Raw genomic sequence first — 16,981 nt, 5'->3', positions numbered from 1 at the left:
GGTCAAGAAAAACTTCCTGTTTCTGGAGAAGATTCCAGAGAAGACGTCCATGTGTGTCATCGTTACATTTCTGGAACTCCTGTGTTGTTCTCAGTATTATCTTGATCTTTAAAGTATGTACTTTTTTGAGTATTGTTTCGATTGTTTAAGCGCTTTGTGACCCTGGTCTCGAAAAGCGCTATATAAATAAATATTACTTACTTACTTACTTACTTACATTGAGACACTCCTGGAGCTCCTGGAGCTCAGAGACGCACAACTGTGTTCTACGTGTCGACACAGCATCTGGTTGTGCGTCAATGAAGTTGCTCAAGCCTCTTGGAAACAAAAAAACAACACAAACCGCAGAGGTCGCGACCTTACCGCCAACTCCACCAGATTAGCAAGAACTTGAGCGATAAACAGATTTAGAAAGTGCAACTTTTTTCTTTTTTTTCCCGTTAGCGAAGGAGAAGTAAGAGTCGTTCGCTCTCCTCGAGTCAGTCATGAGATCGTCAAGGGTTCAACGTTCACTTCCTAAAGAGCTGAGCTAAAGGCCAACATGTGGGAGCTCCTGGCTCAGCTCTTTCCCTCGCTGGCAAACATCTGATGGAAACTTCCAGAGGAACGAGAGCAAACATCCTGAAGACACGGGAGGAGTTGTTGATGTTTGGAGATGTTTGTGTTCGGTAACCACGTCTTGATGATGTCATCAGTGTGGGACCGCCATCTATTTCAGGGGCAGTCATGTGACGGGTCCGATGATCCAGAACCAGGAAGTTTCTATTAAAAGATCGGGGAGCAGGAACACAACTGGACTTCCTGTTCTTCAGTAACACACACAGACACACACACAGTGTTGCTACACAATAAGACATCTTCGATGTTTGTTCACTCAGGTCTCCTGGTCCTGGTCCTGGTCCTGGACCACCCCGGGTGTGTGTCGGGACCACCAGGACGAGGATGAGACGTCAGTCGACTTGTTGTCGTTTCTCAAGTTTCTTCATCAAAGTTTGATTCTGCTCTTCCAGACACGAGCCGGGCCTGACACCAGAACTCCAGCACCGGTGGAAAGACTAGGACAGTCGTGCAGTGACTCAGGCGAGTCGGGAAAACCACAGATGATGGGAAGGTTTTCACGTCCAACTCCTGATGATCTCCAGGCTCAAGTATGTTGTTCATGCAGAGAAAACTGCAGCTGCTGGACTTACTGGACGCTTCACATCCATCCCAGAAGTTGTGTGTGTTTGGGTGTGTGTGTCTGTATTCGTTAATGTTGTGTGTCTGTCTGTATTTTTTTTATGTTGTATGTGTGTCTGTATTTGTTTATGTTGTGTATGGTTTTGTGTGTGTCTGTATTTGTTTATGTTGTGTGTGGTTTTGTGTGTGTCTGTATTTTTTATGTTGTGTGTGTCTGTATTTGTTTATGTTGTGTGTGTGTTTGTGTGTGTCTGTATTTGTTTACGTTGTGTGTGTGTCTGTATTTGTTTATGTTGTGTTTGGTTTTGTGTGTGTCTGTATTTGTTTATGTTGTGTTTGGTTTTGTGTGTGTCTGTATTTGTTAATGTTGTGTTTGGTTTTGTGTGTGTCTGTATTTGTTTATGTTGTGTGTGTGTGCTTTTTTTGTTGTGTGTATGCATTTGTCAGTATGTGTGTTTATGTTGTGTATGTGTATATGTGTTTGAGTAACATTGTCTGTTTTTTGTTGTGTGTGTGTTTTGTGTGTGTGATTTTTTGTGTGCATGTGTTTTTGCATGTTTGTTAATATTTGTGTGTGTTTGTAAGTGTGTATGTTTGTGCATGCGTGTGTGTGTTTTATTGTTGTGTGTATGTGTATGTGCGTGTTTTTTTTGTTGTGTGTGTATGACTTTGTCTTGTGCCTTTTTTTTGTTGTGTGTATGTTTATGTTGTGTGTGTGTATGTGTTTGAGTAGCATTGTATGTTTTTTGTTGGGTATATTTCTGCATCTTTGTTAGTACATGTTTGTGAGTGTATATTTGCTTGTGTGAGTGGTATGTGTGTAGTATGTGTTTGTGTCGTGTCAGTGTGTGTTTTCTGTGTTGTGTCCATGTGTGTGTTCTGTGTTGTGTTTGTCAATGTGTGTGTGTTGTGTGTGTTCATTCTCATGCGTGTATTGTGCTTGTGTGTTGGTGTTATGCATTCCTGTGTTTCAGGTGTATTTGTGTTTTTTTGTGTGTGTCGTATGTGTTCTATGTGTGTGTGTCATCTTGTCTAAACATGATGTAAGAGAAACGTTTAAATACATGTTTGATTGTTTGTTTGTTTGTTTGTTTGTTTGTTTGTTTGTTTGTTTGTTTGTTTGTTTGTTTGTTTGTTTGTTTGTTTGTTTGTTTGTTTGTTTGTTTGTTTGTAGTTGGACATGAGTCCGTCAGAGAGTTTGTGAGTCCGACAACACACTGAGTCAGCAGTGAATGTGACACACAACAACAAAGCGACTTGAGCGGGACGACAACAGTGTGACGAGTGTGAGTCAGCAGCTACACACTGAGGTCAGTGTTGACCATCAGAAGCTTCAGTTTGTCGTGAACTACACACACCGTTGTGTGTTCAGATCGTGCGTCGCGCTCGGGACCTCCATGTGACCTCACCTGGACCTCCAGGTGGTCCCACCTGGACCTCCATGTGGTCCCACCTGGACCTCCATGTGACCTCACCTGGACCGGGTGGTCTCACCGGGACCTCCATGTGGTCCCACCTGGACCTCCATGTGACCTCACCTGGACCAAGTGGTCTCACCGGGACCTCCATGTGGTCCCACCTGGACCTCCATGTGACCTCACCGGGACCTCCATGTGACCTCACCTGGACCGGGTGGTCTCACCGGGACCTCCATGTGACCTCACCGGGACCTCCAGGTGGTCTCACCTGGACCTCCATGTGACCTCACCGGGACCTCCATGTGGTCCCACCTGGACCTCCATGTGACCTCACCGGGACCTCAAGGTGGTCTCACCTGGACCTCCATGTGACCTCACCGGGACCTCCATGTGGTCCCACCTGGACCTCCATGTGACCTCACCTGGACCTCCATGTGGTCTCACCTGGACCTCCATGTGACCTCACCGGGACCTCCATGTGGTCCCACCTGGACCTCCATGTGACCTCACCGGGACCTCCATGTGGTCCCACCTGGACCTCCATGTGACCTCACCTGGACCTCCGCCGAGAGCAGCAGAAGAAGCGTGTGGATCAGGTGTCGACACACGTGTGCGAGCGAGAGCTGCTGGTAGCGACAGCTGTGAGTCGCCGCGAGAGGTTCTTCTTTCATGAGGCTCTTCTGTCGAGGTTTACACTCCAGCAGCAGAAGAAAGAAAAGTGATGAGTCACTGAACTTCCCAAAATCCCCCCCCACACCCCTCCTTCCAGGTTTACGGGAAATGGAATGCTGTTTTTCTCCCTCCTTCGTTCTCTCTGTGCTCGGCTCGTCTTCCTGACGACGTGTTTCATGTTTGGTCAGGTCAGTGCAGCAGATGCAGACCGAGGCGAGTCAGCGAACCAAGACTCTGGAGACACTTCAAAGACTCCACAGGACTCTGTTAAGACTCAAAGAAGTCTCCAGAGAGACTCAATGGAGACTCCAGGAGACCCAAGTGAGACTCCAAAAGACTCAAAAATACTCCAGGAATACTTCTAGAAGACTCCTGGAAAACTCCATGACAGACTCCAGAAATTCTCTAGTAGGAAAAATAAAGAGTCAATAAAGACTCAATAAAGAATCCAGAAAGACTCAATGGAGACTCCAGGAGACCCAAGTGAGACTCCAAAAGAAGCAAGAAGACTCTCAGGAAAACTCTATAAAGACTAAATAATGACTGATTAAGACTCCAAAGAGACTCTGGGGGAGACTGGAGGTGGACTCCATGAATACTTGAATGACACCGGAAGACTCGGAAGAGACTCTAAAAAGACTCAGGAAGACTCAAGAAGACTCCATGAAGACTCCATGAAGACCCCATGAAAACTCCATGAAGACTCCATGAAGACTCCATGAAGACACTAAGAAGGCTCCAGAAAGACTCAAGAAGACTCCAGAAAGACTCAAGAAGACTCCATGAAGACTCCATGAAGACTCCAGAAAGACTCAAGAAGACTCCATGAACACTCAATGAAGACTCCATGAAGACACCAAGAAGGCTCCAGAAAGACTCAAGAAGACTCCAGAAAGACTCAAGAAGACTCCATGAAGACTCCATGAAGACTCCAGAAAGACTCAAGAAGACTCCATGAACACTCAATGAAGACTCCATGAAGACTCAATGAAGACTCAATGAAGACTATATGAAGACTCAATGAAGACACCATGAAGACACCATGAAGACTCCATGAAGACTCAATGAAGACTCAATGAAGACTCCATGAAGACTCCATGAAGAGTCCATGAAGACTCCATGAAGACTCCTAAACAATCCAAAGAGACTCTAAAAGACTATAAGAAGATTCAGGAGGACACAAACGTGAATCCAGAAAGACTCCAGGAACTCTAAGAAAGACTCAATGAAGACTCAATAGAGAGTCCAAAAGACTCCAAGGAAGACCCCAGAGAGACTTTGGTGAGGGGGGTCTCTATGCATACTTAGGAGAACCTCCAAAAGACTCAAAATAGAATTCAAGGAGACTCTATAATGGGAAGACTCGATGAAGACTGCATGAAGACTCCATGAAGACTCCTAAACAATCCAGAGAGACTCCAAAATACTATAAGAAGATTCAGAAGGACTCAATGTAGACACAAAAGTGAATCCAGGAAGACTCTAGGAACTCTATACTCAATAAAGACTTAATAAGACTCAATGAAAATAGAGAGTCCAAAAGACTCCAAGAAAGACCCCAGAGAGACTTTGGGTTAGGAAGACTCCAATTGGATTTAATGATGATTCATTACGACTTAAGAACACTCGAGGAAAACCTAATAGAGACTCGATGAAGACTCAAGAAGATTCAATAGAGACTCCAAAAGACTAAAGGAAAACTCTAGAAAGACTCAAATGGGATTCAAGGATTACTCTATGAAGACTCAAGAAGACGCCATGAAAACTTGTGAGTTACTCCATGAAGACTCCAGAGAGAATCTGGAGAACTGGTGGAAGACTTGGAGTCTCTAGAAGATTACAGGAAGAATCAAAAGAGACCAGGAAGTGACTCGTTTGTCTCACAGACCTCCAAGATAGACTCTGACTCCCCTGAGAGTTGAAGGTTCATACGAGTCTTACGAGTTGAACTCGAGTCCTGTCATCACGAGGGCAGACGTTGACAAGCGAGTGACGAGGAAGCGCTCGACACTCGTCCATCACGGCGAACACGACCCGATGAGCGAGTCGCTCGCGTCGACTCAGTCTCAGCGCCGGTGCTGATGCAGCATCTGACACACGAGGGAACATCAGCGCCAACGCGAGCCGACGTCTGGACGGACGTATGAGCCGCACACCAGCCTCGGCCTTCAGGCGGAGAGAACCTCTGAAGTGAAACTCTTTAGAACCTCTCAGATAGATGTGAAAACCTCTCTTACAATTTGTAAGCCCTGTGTTATATTAGCTTAATAAAATCTCACACATTTAAGAACCCCTGAAGCACATGTGAAAACCTCTAAATCAATGCGATTGAAAACATCTCAGAAAGCATTAAAAAAAACTCAGATAAATGGTGAAAACCTTTCACAGGTTAAAAAAAAGAATTCCAGGTGAAAACCTTACACAGGTAAAAAAGAATTGCAGGTGAAAACCTCCCCTGCTCATTTAAAAACCTCCCTTATACATTTAAGAACCTCTCAAGCCCATGTAAAAGCGTCAAAAACGGTTTGTTTTTTTAAACCTCTCTGATATATAGTAAAACCTTTTTCGCAGGTGAAAAACCTCTCTTACACATTTTAAACCCTTTGTAATTATTAGCTTAATTAAACCTCACACATTTAAGAACCCCTGAAGCACATGTGGAAACCTCTAAATCCCTGCGATGAAAACATCTCAGAAAGCATTAAAAAAAAACTCTCAGAAACATGGTGAAAACCTTTCACAGGTAAAAAAAAAAGAAAAAAGAATCACAGGCGAAAACCTCCCCTGCTCATTTAAAAACCTCTCTTATACATTTAAGAACCTCTCAAGCCCATGTGAAAGCCTCAAAAACTGTTTGTTTTTTTTGAAACCTCTCAGATATATAGTAAAAACTTTCCGCAAGTGAAAACCTCTCTAAAGAACCTCTCAAACACACGAAAAACAATTAAACACCGGCCTTATCCTCTCAGATAAATGTGAAAACCTCCCCTTTCACATGTTAAACCCTGTGTAATTATTAGCTTAATTAAATCTCACACATTTAAGAAACCCTGAAACACATGTGAAAACCTCTAAATCACTGCGATTGAAAACATCTCAGAAAGCATTAAAAAAAACTCAGATAAATGGTGAAAACCTTTCACAGGTTAAAAAAAAAGAATTCCAGGTGAAAACCTTACACAGGTAAAAAAGAATTGCAGGTGAAAACCTCCCCTGCTCATTTAAAAACCTCCCTTATACATTTAAGAACCTCTCAAGCCCATGTGAAAGCGTCAAAAACGGTTTGTTTTTTTAAACCTCTCAGATATATAGTAAAAACTTTCCGCAGGTGAAAACCTCTCTAAAGAACCTCTCAAACACACGAAAAACAATTAAACACCAGCCTTAACCTCTCAGATAAATGTGAAAACCTCCCCTTTCACATGTTAAACCCTGTGTAATTATTAGCTTAATTAAACCTCACACATTTAAGAAACCCTGAGACACATGTGAAAACCTCTAAATCCCTGCGATGAAAACATCTCAGAAAGCATTAAAAAAAACTCTCAGAAACATGGTGAAAACCTTACACAGGTAAAAAAAAAGAATTCCAGGTGAAAACCTTTCACAGGTAAAAAAAAAAAAGAATTACAGGTGAAAACCTCCCCTGCTCATTTAAAAACCTCTCTTATACATTTAAGAACCTCTCAAGCCCATGTGAAAGCCTCAAAAACTGTTTGTTTTTTTGAAACCTCTCAGATATATATATATATATATATATATATATATATATAGTAAAACCTTTTTCGCAGGTGAAAACCTCTCTAAAGAAGCTATTAAACACAAGCAAACTTTGGAAATACAGACCACAACCTCTCAGATGAAAACCTCTCTCAAACATTACAAAAACAACTCTGACACATGAAATAAACTCTCATTTAACATTGAAATTACAGGCCTCAACCTCTCAGATGAATGTCAAAACATGTCTAACAAATTTAAGAACCTCTTAAGCATATGTGAAAACCTCTAAAAACACTGAGATGAAAGGTTCTCAGAAATCATTAAAAGATATCTCCGATCCATGGTGAAAACATCTCTTAGACATTTAAGAAAGCCTCAAACATATATGACAACCTCTCAAACCCAGGCAACAAACCTCTCAGAAACCATGAATAAAACCTCGATGATAAAGTTCATTTGGGAACATGGTGAAAATCTCTCTTTCCAAAAACAATCACGTTCAGCTATATTTCAAGTTTAATTTGATTCTAGCTTGATCTGAGAGGTTTATACACCGTGTGTGTACAGTGAGTGTGTGTTTGTACGTTGTATTAACGCACAAAGACAAGTCACATGTCCACTGGGTGGACGGGCATGGGCAGCATTAGCGTCAGGGCAGACGCGGGCGTGTTGATGGTGTCGGACAGGTCCGGTGAACAGAAGTCGTTGCTGAGTCAGCACAAGTGTCACTTCAGGGCCTCGCTCCGGCCCGACTTGTTGACAAGTCCTGCTCCGTTCTTTGTCATCTAAGCTGTTCGTGAGGGCAGCAATTACCTGGTCTGAGACTCCGCTGGAGATTACTGGGCGTGGCAGCGAGTCCACCCGGAGAACAGGGCAGTTGAGCAAGACTCAAGGTGTGGTGGTTCGACTTCTTTCTCTTGGCAGCGACTTGATTCACACCTTAAGTTGAAAAAATGTTTTCTAAACTCACAAGCTGACGCGTGTTTGACACCAGGTCAGTGTTTAAGTCAGTGCTTACTTCAGTGTTCAGGTCAGTGTTTAAGTCAGTGTTCAGGTCAGTGTTTAAGTCAGTGCTTACTTCAGTGTTCAGGTCAGTGTTTAAGTCAGTGTTCAGGTCAGTGTTTAAGTCAGTGTTTACTTCATTGTTCAGGTCAGTGTTCAGGTCAGTGTTCAGGTCAGTGTTTAAGTCAGTGTTTACTTCATTGTTCAGGTCAGTGTTCAGGTCAGTGTTTAAGTCAGTGTTTACTTCAGTGTTCAGGTCAGTGTTTAAGTCAGTGTTTACTTCATTGTTCAGGTCAGTGTTCAGGTCAGTATTCAGGTCAGTTTTTAAGTCTGTGTTTCTGGTCAGTGTTCAGGTCAGTGTTTAAGTCAGTGCTTACTTCAGTGTTCAGGTCAGTGTTTAAGTCAGTGTTTACTTCATTGTTCAGGTCAGTGTTCAGGTCAGTATTCAGGTCAGTTTTTAAGTCTGTGTTTCTGGTCAGTGTTCAGGTCAGTGTTTAAGTCAGTTTTTACTTCAGTGTTCAGATCAGTGTTCAGGTCAGTATTCAGGTCAGTGTTTAAGTCAGTGTTTACTTCATTGTTCAGGTCAGTGTTCAGGTCAGTATTCAGGTCAGTTTTTAAGTCTGTGTTTCTGGTCAGTGTTCAGGTCAGTGTTTAAGTCAGTGTTTACTTCATTGTTCAGGTCAGTGTTCAGGTCAGTATTCAGGTCAGTTTTTAAGTCTGTGTTTCTGGTCAGTGTTCAGGTCAGTGTTTAAGTCAGTGTTTACTTCAGTGTTCAGATCAGTGTTCAGGTCAGTGTTCAGGTCAGTCTTCAGGTCAGTGTTCAGGTCAGTGTTCAGGTCAGTGTTCAGGTCAGTGTTCAGGTCAAAGTTTAGGTCAGTGTTCAAGTCAGTTTTTAGGTCAGTGTTTAAAACAGTGTTCAGGTCAGTTTTCAGAACAGTGTTCAGGTCAGTGTTCAGGTCAACGTTTAGGTCAGTGTTCAGGTCCGTTTTTAGGTCAGTTTTAAGAACAGTGTTCAGGTCAATATTAAGGTCAGTTTTAAGAACAATGTTCAGGACAATGTTCAGGTAAGTTTTAAGAACAATGTTCAGGTCAATGTTCAGGTCAGTTTTAAGAACAATGTTCAGGTCAATGTTCAGGTCAGTTTTAAGAACAGTGTTCAGGTCAGTTTTAAGAACAGTGTTCAGGTCAGTTTTAAGAACAGTGTTCAGGTCAGTTTTAAGAACAGTGTTCGGGTCAGTTTTAAGAAAAGTGTTCAGGTCAGTTTTAAGAACAGTGTTCGGGTCAGTTTTAAGAACAGTGTTCAGGTCCGTTTTAAGAACAGTGTTCAGGTCAGTTTTAAGAACAGTGTTCAGGTCAGTTTTAAGAACAGTGCTCAGGTCAGTTTTAAGAACAGTGTTCAGGTCAGTTTTAAGAACAGTGTTCAGGTCAGTTTTAAGAAAAGTGTTCAGGTCAGTTTTAAGAACAGTGTTCGGGTCAGTTTTAAGAACAGTGTTCAGGTCCGTTTTAAGAACAGTGTTCAGGTCAGTTTTAAGAACAGTGTTCAGGTCAGTTTTAAGAACAGTGCTCAGGTCAGTTTTAAGAACAGTGTTCAGGTCAGTTTTAAGAACAGTGTTCAGGTCAGTTTTAAGAAAAGTGTTCAGGTCAGTTTTAAGAACAGTGTTCGGGTCAGTTTTAAGAACAGTGTTCAGGTCCGTTTTAAGAACAGTGTTCAGGTCAGTTTTAAGAACAGTGTTCAGGTCAGTTTTAAGAACAGTGTTCAGGTCAGTTTTAAGAACAGTGCTCAGGTCAGTTTTAAGAACAGTGTTCAGGTCAGTTTTAAGAACAGTGTTCAGGTCAGTTTTAAGAACAGTGTTCAGGTCAGTTTTAAGAACAGTGTTCAGGTCAGTTTTAAGAACAGTGTTCAGGTCAGTTTTAAGAACAGTGTTAAGGTCAGTTTTAAGAACAGTGCTCAGGTCAGTTTTAAGAACAGTGTTCAGGTCAGTTTTAAGAACAGTGTTCAGGTCAGTTTTAAGAACAGTGTTCAGGTCAGTTTTAAGAACAGTGTTCAGGTCAGTTTAAAGAACAGTGTTCAGGGTGGAGCAGCCTTTGTTCAAGTGTTCGTGGGCGTAAAAAAAGGTGTGTTGTGCACACATGCAGGGAGCAGCAGTTGTCTTCGCTGTCAGGAACTAATCATATACGTTGAGATCACGACATAAACTGTTGCAAAGATGACGTCATCACCATCTGGTTACTCTGCTGCAGAAGGACAGAAACACATTCACAACTGTTACCACAAGATATTTTTTTAATTAACTTTCTAGAATTGATTCTATCCCTCTACGTTTTTTTCCATGAACTCTCAGCAGCTTGTTGTGGTTCTGGTGGAACTACGATGCTTTTCCTCTGGGCCACAGGGTGTCCTGGCGTGACGAGCTGTGGACACCTTCCTAGTCTGTCCTGTCACCTGGACGGCGACTGTACAGATATTTATAGCTAAAGTTCTGCAGCAACTCTGAGGACCTGCTGGACTCTCTGGTGTTCTGTAACAAGTCGGTGACACGATGCTGCAGCTGCTGCGCTCACACAGCAGGTGACTCACAACAGATCTGCAGACACACTGACATTCAACTTCAGCATTAATAAATAAATTAAACACCAGAGCATCTTTGGCACTAACTTACACTTGGGACCAGTGTGGCACCGTTGTTTAACAAGTGTGGCACAGCTGTGGAGAAGGAGTGACACGTGTGTGGCGAAAGTATTTAACAAGTGTGGAACAGGCGTGTTATTAGCCTGACATGACCGTGTCAAAGCTATGGCATGAGTGTAGCACAGGTGTGGCACTAGGCTGACCCGATTGTCGCTCAGGTGTTAAACAAGTGTGGCAAAGGTATTATTATTACACGTGTGTAGCAAATGTATTTTGCACGGGTGGGTAGGTGTGGAATTGGTCAGACATGTGTGTGGCAAAGGTTTAACATACGTGTGGCCCATGTGTGGCATTATTCTGACATGTTTGTGGCAAAGATATTAAATATGTGTGCCATTATTCCAACATGTGTGTGGCAAAGGTATTACATATCTGTGGCACGGGTGTGTCATTATTCTGACATGTTTGTGGCAAAGTTATTAAATATCTCTGGCACAGCTGTGGCATTATTTTGACATGTTTGTGGCAAAGTTATTAAATATCCGTGTCACAGGTGTGCCATTATTCTGACATGTTTGTGGCAAAGGTATTACATTTTTTGTGTAATTATTCTGAAATGTTTGTGGCAAAGATATTAAATATGTGTGCCATTATTCCAACATGTGTGTGGCAAAGGTATTACATATCTGTGGCACGGGTGTGTCATTATTCTGACATGTTTGTGGCAAAGTTATTAAATATCTCTGGCACAGGTGTGGCATTATTCTGACATGTTTGTGGCAAAGTTATTAAATATCTCTGGCACAGGTGTGGCATTATTCTGACATGTTTGTGGCAAAGTTATTAAATATCTCTGGCACAGGTGTGGCATTATTCTGACAAATTTGTGGCGAAGGTATTAAATATGTGTGGCACATGTGTGGCATTATTCTGAAATGTGTGTGGCAAAGGTATTACATATGTTAGGCACGGGTGTGGCATTATTCTGAATTGTGTGTGGAACAGGTGTGGCATTATTCTGAAATGTGTGTGGCAAAGGTATTAAATATGTGTGGCACAGGTGTGGCATTATTCTGAAATGTTTGTGGCAAAGGTATTAAATAAGTGTCGCACAGGTGTGGCATTATTCTGAAATGTGTGTGGCAAAGGTATTAAATAAGTGTGGCACAGGTGTGGCATTATTCTGACATGTTTGTGGCAAAGGTATTCAATTTGTGTGGCACAGGTGTCGCATTAGTCTGATATTTGTGTAGCAAAAGCATTTAATAAGTGTGGCACAGCGGTGGCATTAGTCCGGCATGAGTGTGCCATGGATAGTAAACAAGTGTGGCAAAGGTTTGACACTAGCCTGAAATTAGTGTGGCAAAGATCTGACACAGGTGTGGTAGAGGTGTGACACAGTTGGGGAACCAGTATGGCATCAGTATGGCATCAGTGTGGCATCAGTGTGGCACGAACGGTGCTCAGGAGGCGTTGTGTCCTCAGATTAGTAACAGTAAGATGTGAACATGGGTCAGCTTGACCTGAAGTGAAACGGCCGCGAGTGAGTCAACATGTGTCGCACACGTGCGGTTCATCAAAGGCATCGGACTCTGTAATCAACAACAGAGTAAGCGTGTGTCAGCTGACGTTCTAGACCTTCGCAGGTCTGGACAGATCCAGTGATCTCATGTCTAATGACACGTCTGTGTTTCCACCTCTTTTTGTCTCTCTTGTTGTTTTCCTCTCCGACACCTGCGGAGGCTGCAGGGGAAACAATCGCTGCCAGACCTCGCATTCCACAGTCTTCGGCATCACCGGCATTCCTGCAGCTGAGAACCACTGGACGATCCAACATGGCCGCCGTGACACACTTGTACGGGTTCGATATGCCCCGAGGAGGATCGCAGGGGCCACACGGAGGTCAAGGTGCCATCACAGGATCCTTGAGTGTTCCGGTGGAACCATGGCCTCAGACTAGAGAGTTCCAAAAGCACTGAACGAACATGAAAAGGCCGTGCCGGTCACTTCGGAGACACCATCAAGGAAACCCGCCAAAAGGTCCCGGTGGACAGTTGGAGACTCAAAAACAGGAACAAAACCGCGTTTAAAAAAAGACGGATTACTCAATTTCTTTTTGCGACTCCCTCCCCCATCGCCTTCCTGCGAGCCTCGCAGTGAGTGCGTCAGAGCGAGGTCGGAAGAGGAGAAGTAAAGCTTTTGACTTTCAGGAAGGAAACACATCTGGGGAATGAGGAGAAGGGGAGCGGGTGAAAAGAGGAATTAGCGTGTAGGAAGACGTTCGGGCCAAAAATAGCGAGCGAATGCAAAAAGCCTTTTCATGCCAGAGCCCCCTCTTCACACCTCCTGCTCCGTGAGTCACGAGCACAGACCCGGGAGGTGACTAACTTCTCCTGCTCCCCGACTCATGGAGCTCCACTTGCTCACAGGAGGGTCAAGACCAGACCCTGGACGGAGGCCAGACGTCCAGGAGACATTCTAACCAGAGCCGCTACGATTCAGACACGAGTAGTCGAGTAAAAAAAAAATCTGTGAGGATTGAAACATATTTGTGATCGACTCTAGATTTACGAGACACAGAGGTCGTTAAAAATTGCCTTAACCGACCACTGCTTCGTCCACGCGTAGAACCGTGGTCGTAAAGATAACTTTAATTGACCTTTGCTGCAGCAGAGACAGTTTTACAACATTTCACCAGAAGAAACTGACATTTACAGTAAACGCCGTCTTTACAAGGGGTTAGAAAAGGGATCAAAGGTCAAGGAAGTCACTAGAAATAGCACTTCAAGCTAGTTTTTATAGAAACATATAGATTGTTGTCCTGCTTGAAAACAACATAAAATGTATTTAAAAAATCTAATTGATCGACAAAAAAAGTTTCATTTTCAGACAAACACGTGGCATCGATGGTTCTGTGTGTACGTGCGTGAGGACATGTGCGGGTCAGTGACTCAGTTTAGTGGGATTTTACTTTCATGAAGTAACGCAACAATGGTCTAAGTGGATCCAGCTGAGACACCTGTCGTCGCGGGACCTGGACGTCAGGCGCGCGTCCGTGTGAACGTCTACAGCCCCCCAGTGGTGCGTTCAGGAACTGGTCAGGAAAAAAAAGGCGAACGAAGATTGTTTTGTTAAAAGAAACTTAAATAATAAATGTATAGACTTAACTTGATTTTAGACTTATTTGTGGTCATTTAAAGTCAAAACCTACCGGACTTGATTGAGTGCTCGGAAACTTTGTGACGTCACGTCAACACAAAAAAAAAAGGTGTGGAAGATATTTTACGCAAGATACCCATTAATGACGTCATAATACCGTTTGTGTTATATTCAATGTTCAGCTGACATGTTATTTCCCCTGATCATAGTTAGAACAAACAAAAAGTGTGATGTTTTCATCTGTGAATGTGTGTGTTCAGCTTTTACAGTCAGACCCGTTTTGATCCGTTGGGAAATTAGGGTGTTATTGAGAACCCCGTTATTATGGAGTAAAAAAATCAAACAAAATAAACTCAACATGGAGATGTTTTCCTTTTTATTTTTTTATTCTCAAAATAAGAGAATCTACAAAGTGATTTATTTCATCCGACGTCGACAATGATTCTGAAACCAAGTGTGTAGTTGAAGTAAATAACTGCATTAAAAACACGTTTGAAACACGTTGATTTAATCAAGCCATTAACACAACCATTCCCTATCAAGTCAAACAGAACCAAAATAATAATAATAATAATAATAATAACAAAATGGAAGAAGAAAAATAGACGAGCGGGAACGTCAACCAGGCGGCTCCTTGTTTTGTCCTTGTTGTTTTATTTTTTATTTACTTGACCAGCGGTCGGGTTTTATCGTCGTCGCTGCACTGGTGAGCTTTGTACTTTTTCACCTCAGCCATGTACTTTGACCAGGCATCGCTCTTGCCGGGAACCATCTGTCGGACGGAACATCCAGTTAGAAGTCGCACCGAATCAAACTTCATTTTCTACTCACCCTCATGTCGACCTAAGGCATGGGATTATTTACAGGGTAATCAGTTCCTTTTTAGAGTTATAGACAAAAATGTTTGTTCATTTTAATGTAGTGACCGGAGCTCAGTTGTCTTTGTCTTCATCTTCGTCCAAAAAAAGACACTTAAAAAGATCCAAATACCTCCGTACTGCTCGTCTGCAACGTCCATCTTGGATTGAAATAAGAAGTTGTTCCGAAGTAAATAAATCTATATAATTAAAGTGCTCAATCAAAATGGCCGTCATTAACTGCTTGTTTTTGGCCTTATTCGTCAGAAGATGCCGAAAGCGTCTTGTATAACCTATTTCCTTATTATTGATACAATGACATAAATGGGCGCATATACTTTATCTCATTCCAATAAAAATTAAATTAGACTTGTGTCAAATATTAATCACATCACAGCCTTTTCTAAATCCCGAGTCCTCCAACGTTCTGCAGGTTAATCCACGGCGATAAATGACGTTAGCAAACTTTAGTCCGTGCAAGTATAGATTAATAGCATGTTAAAGGGACAGTGAACTATTTAAAAAATAAATTACACTGCTTTTTCCTTTCATATTTGAAATGTTTGCCATTTTCTCGCTTATAAAAATCCAGTACTTTAGCTAGTGTTCGTAGAGGAAGCTCCCAGGTTTTGGGAATTCTCGGAATTCCCCCCAAAAAAAGCTTAAAATATGCTTTTTTCGGGACAATTTATCGTTGCAGGGCTTCAATACAAAAGGGACGTTACGGACGAGCAGTATCGACGAAATTGGAGGGTCATTTAGGAGGAAGAAAAGTGGGTCCAGGTCACGGGAACACCATATGAACATACATACATTGACCACACATACATGTATGTATGAACATGTATGTATGAACATACATACATTGAATATTGTTTTGATTGTTTAAGCGCTTTGTGACCCTGGTCTCGAAAAGCGCTATATAAATAAATATTACTTACTTACATTTTCCTCTACAACTCCAAAAAGACACTTGTTATGAGTTTAAGCCTTGAAGACGATGAGGGGGTAAAAAAAAGACCAACTGTTCTGGGGAAACTCACCTCTGTGTCCGGTTTCTGCTTCTTGGCAACCATGCCGGTCTTTAGGAACACTCCGCCTCTGCGCTTCCCCACCTGGGTTAGGGGATAGAGACTGACACCGTTAAAGGGGTTCTCGGAGGCCCGACTCAATGACGGAGACTAAGTCCATGTAGTCACGCTAAGGTAACAGAATGATGGCTGAATGTGTGAAGCTCATCTTGCAACTGTCAAACCCCTTACAAAGCTCGTCACGGCAGGCGTGGTCCTCCTGTCCTGGTGGGTCTGTCCCAGTTCTGAGCCACTTGCGTCCTCACTTTTCTTCTTCATCTCCTCCTCCATCTTCTTCTTGAACATCTCCATGAAGCTGCCGTCGTTGGCGAAGGCGTTCGCCGTGGAGGTGGAGGCCGGGCTGCCATCCTCCGACCCCCCGCTGCTGCTGCTGCTACTGTCGGCTTTGGGTTTACTGTGAGAGCGTTTGGGGTCCATGTTGTCCAGAGTTCTGCACCGACGGGTTCGGTTTGGGGCCAAAAATCAAAACACCACAAAAAAAACGCCTTTTTTTTTGTAAAGCTAGCTTTGGACCGCAGCGACAAAACAGGGGGAAGATGTGAAGAAAACAAAAAATGGTGTCACTTCACGGCAACGATTCTGATCCTAAAAAAAAAAAACGTTTTGTTAAAAAAAGCAGGATCAACAAAACACGCCAGAAGCTGCTATGCTAACTATGCTAACAGGAGTCGGTTGGTTTCGTTTAAAACCCACTCGGAATTTTACAAATAGCGACTCAATTACACCGTTGTGTTCAGCAAGACTAAAAATACCACAACGTGCAACTATATTCGGACTAAACTCGAGGGTTTAATGCTTCTTTTATTTTCTTTACCACAGGCTTCTTTCGCTATCGTCGCCTCTTGCTAGCTGTCGGCCATGTTTAGATTCCTTGCTGACGTCACCTAAGGGGCGAAGCGTATACACCGTGAATAAAGAAAATCGACAATTAATTTATTTTTTCTTAAATTGAATTATATATTTATCACAGCTTCGCTAAGATTATTCTTTAATATTTAACAGTTTATATCGCCTCCTATATCGGAAATCCTTATCTTGCGGACGTGATAGAGCACCTCACTTGGGAGGCGTTCAGGTAACATCCGGACAACACGCCCTCAGACTCTTCTCGTGGAAGAAGCTCTACTCCGAGTCTCTGCTGGATGACCGAGCTCTCGGTTAAAACCCAAGAGGTTGACGAGTAAAAAAGGACAGCGTTAATCGACCGTCCATAGTGCCCCCTGCCGGTCGCCCCGTGTAGCTGGGACAGAA

The 16,981-nt window shown here is 42.8% G+C and overlaps 1 protein-coding gene across 2 annotated transcripts; it reads right to left on the bottom strand.

Annotated features, from left to right (window-relative positions):
* Positions 1–14,141: 14,141 nt before the first annotated feature.
* Positions 14,142–16,604, bottom strand: trir (telomerase RNA component interacting RNase). Of its 2 annotated transcripts, XM_087810051.1 has the most exons (4): positions 16,545–16,597; positions 15,902–16,315; positions 15,683–15,754; positions 14,142–14,554 (listed from the first exon to the last, which is right to left on the bottom strand). In XM_087810051.1, the coding sequence occupies exons 2-4, from the start codon at positions 16,145–16,147 to the stop codon at positions 14,447–14,449; spliced, it is 426 nt and encodes a 141-aa protein (XP_087666177.1). In that variant the 5' UTR covers positions 16,148–16,315; positions 16,545–16,597; the 3' UTR covers positions 14,142–14,446. The 2 variants fall into 2 exon arrangements, with proteins under 2 accessions (XP_087666177.1, XP_087666176.1); XM_087810050.1 differs by having other exon boundaries at positions 15,902–16,604.
* Between the last annotated feature and the right edge of the window lie 377 nt (positions 16,605–16,981).

This window comes from Callionymus lyra, chromosome 15 (assembly GCF_982586985.1).
Source record: "Callionymus lyra chromosome 15, fCalLyr1.hap1.1, whole genome shotgun sequence".
NCBI lineage: Eukaryota > Metazoa > Chordata > Actinopteri > Syngnathiformes > Callionymidae > Callionymus > Callionymus lyra.
Note: the sequence above shows the minus strand (reverse complement) of the source record. Positions and strands in the feature narration are given on the sequence as shown.

Bases quoted from the DNA above. Each gene is read 5' to 3' on its own strand.
- trir (XM_087810050.1), bottom strand. From the start codon at position 16,147: ATGGACCCCAAACGCTCTCACAGTAAACCCAAAGCCGACAGTAGCAGC. The intron at 15,755-15,901 runs GTAAGGGGTTTG...CCCCTAACCCAG, and splicing joins CGCCTGCCGTGACGAGCTTT to GTGGGGAAGCGCAGAGGCGG. The intron at 14,555-15,682 runs GTGAGTTTCCCC...TCCGTCCGACAG, and splicing joins AGCAGAAACCGGACACAGAG to ATGGTTCCCGGCAAGAGCGA.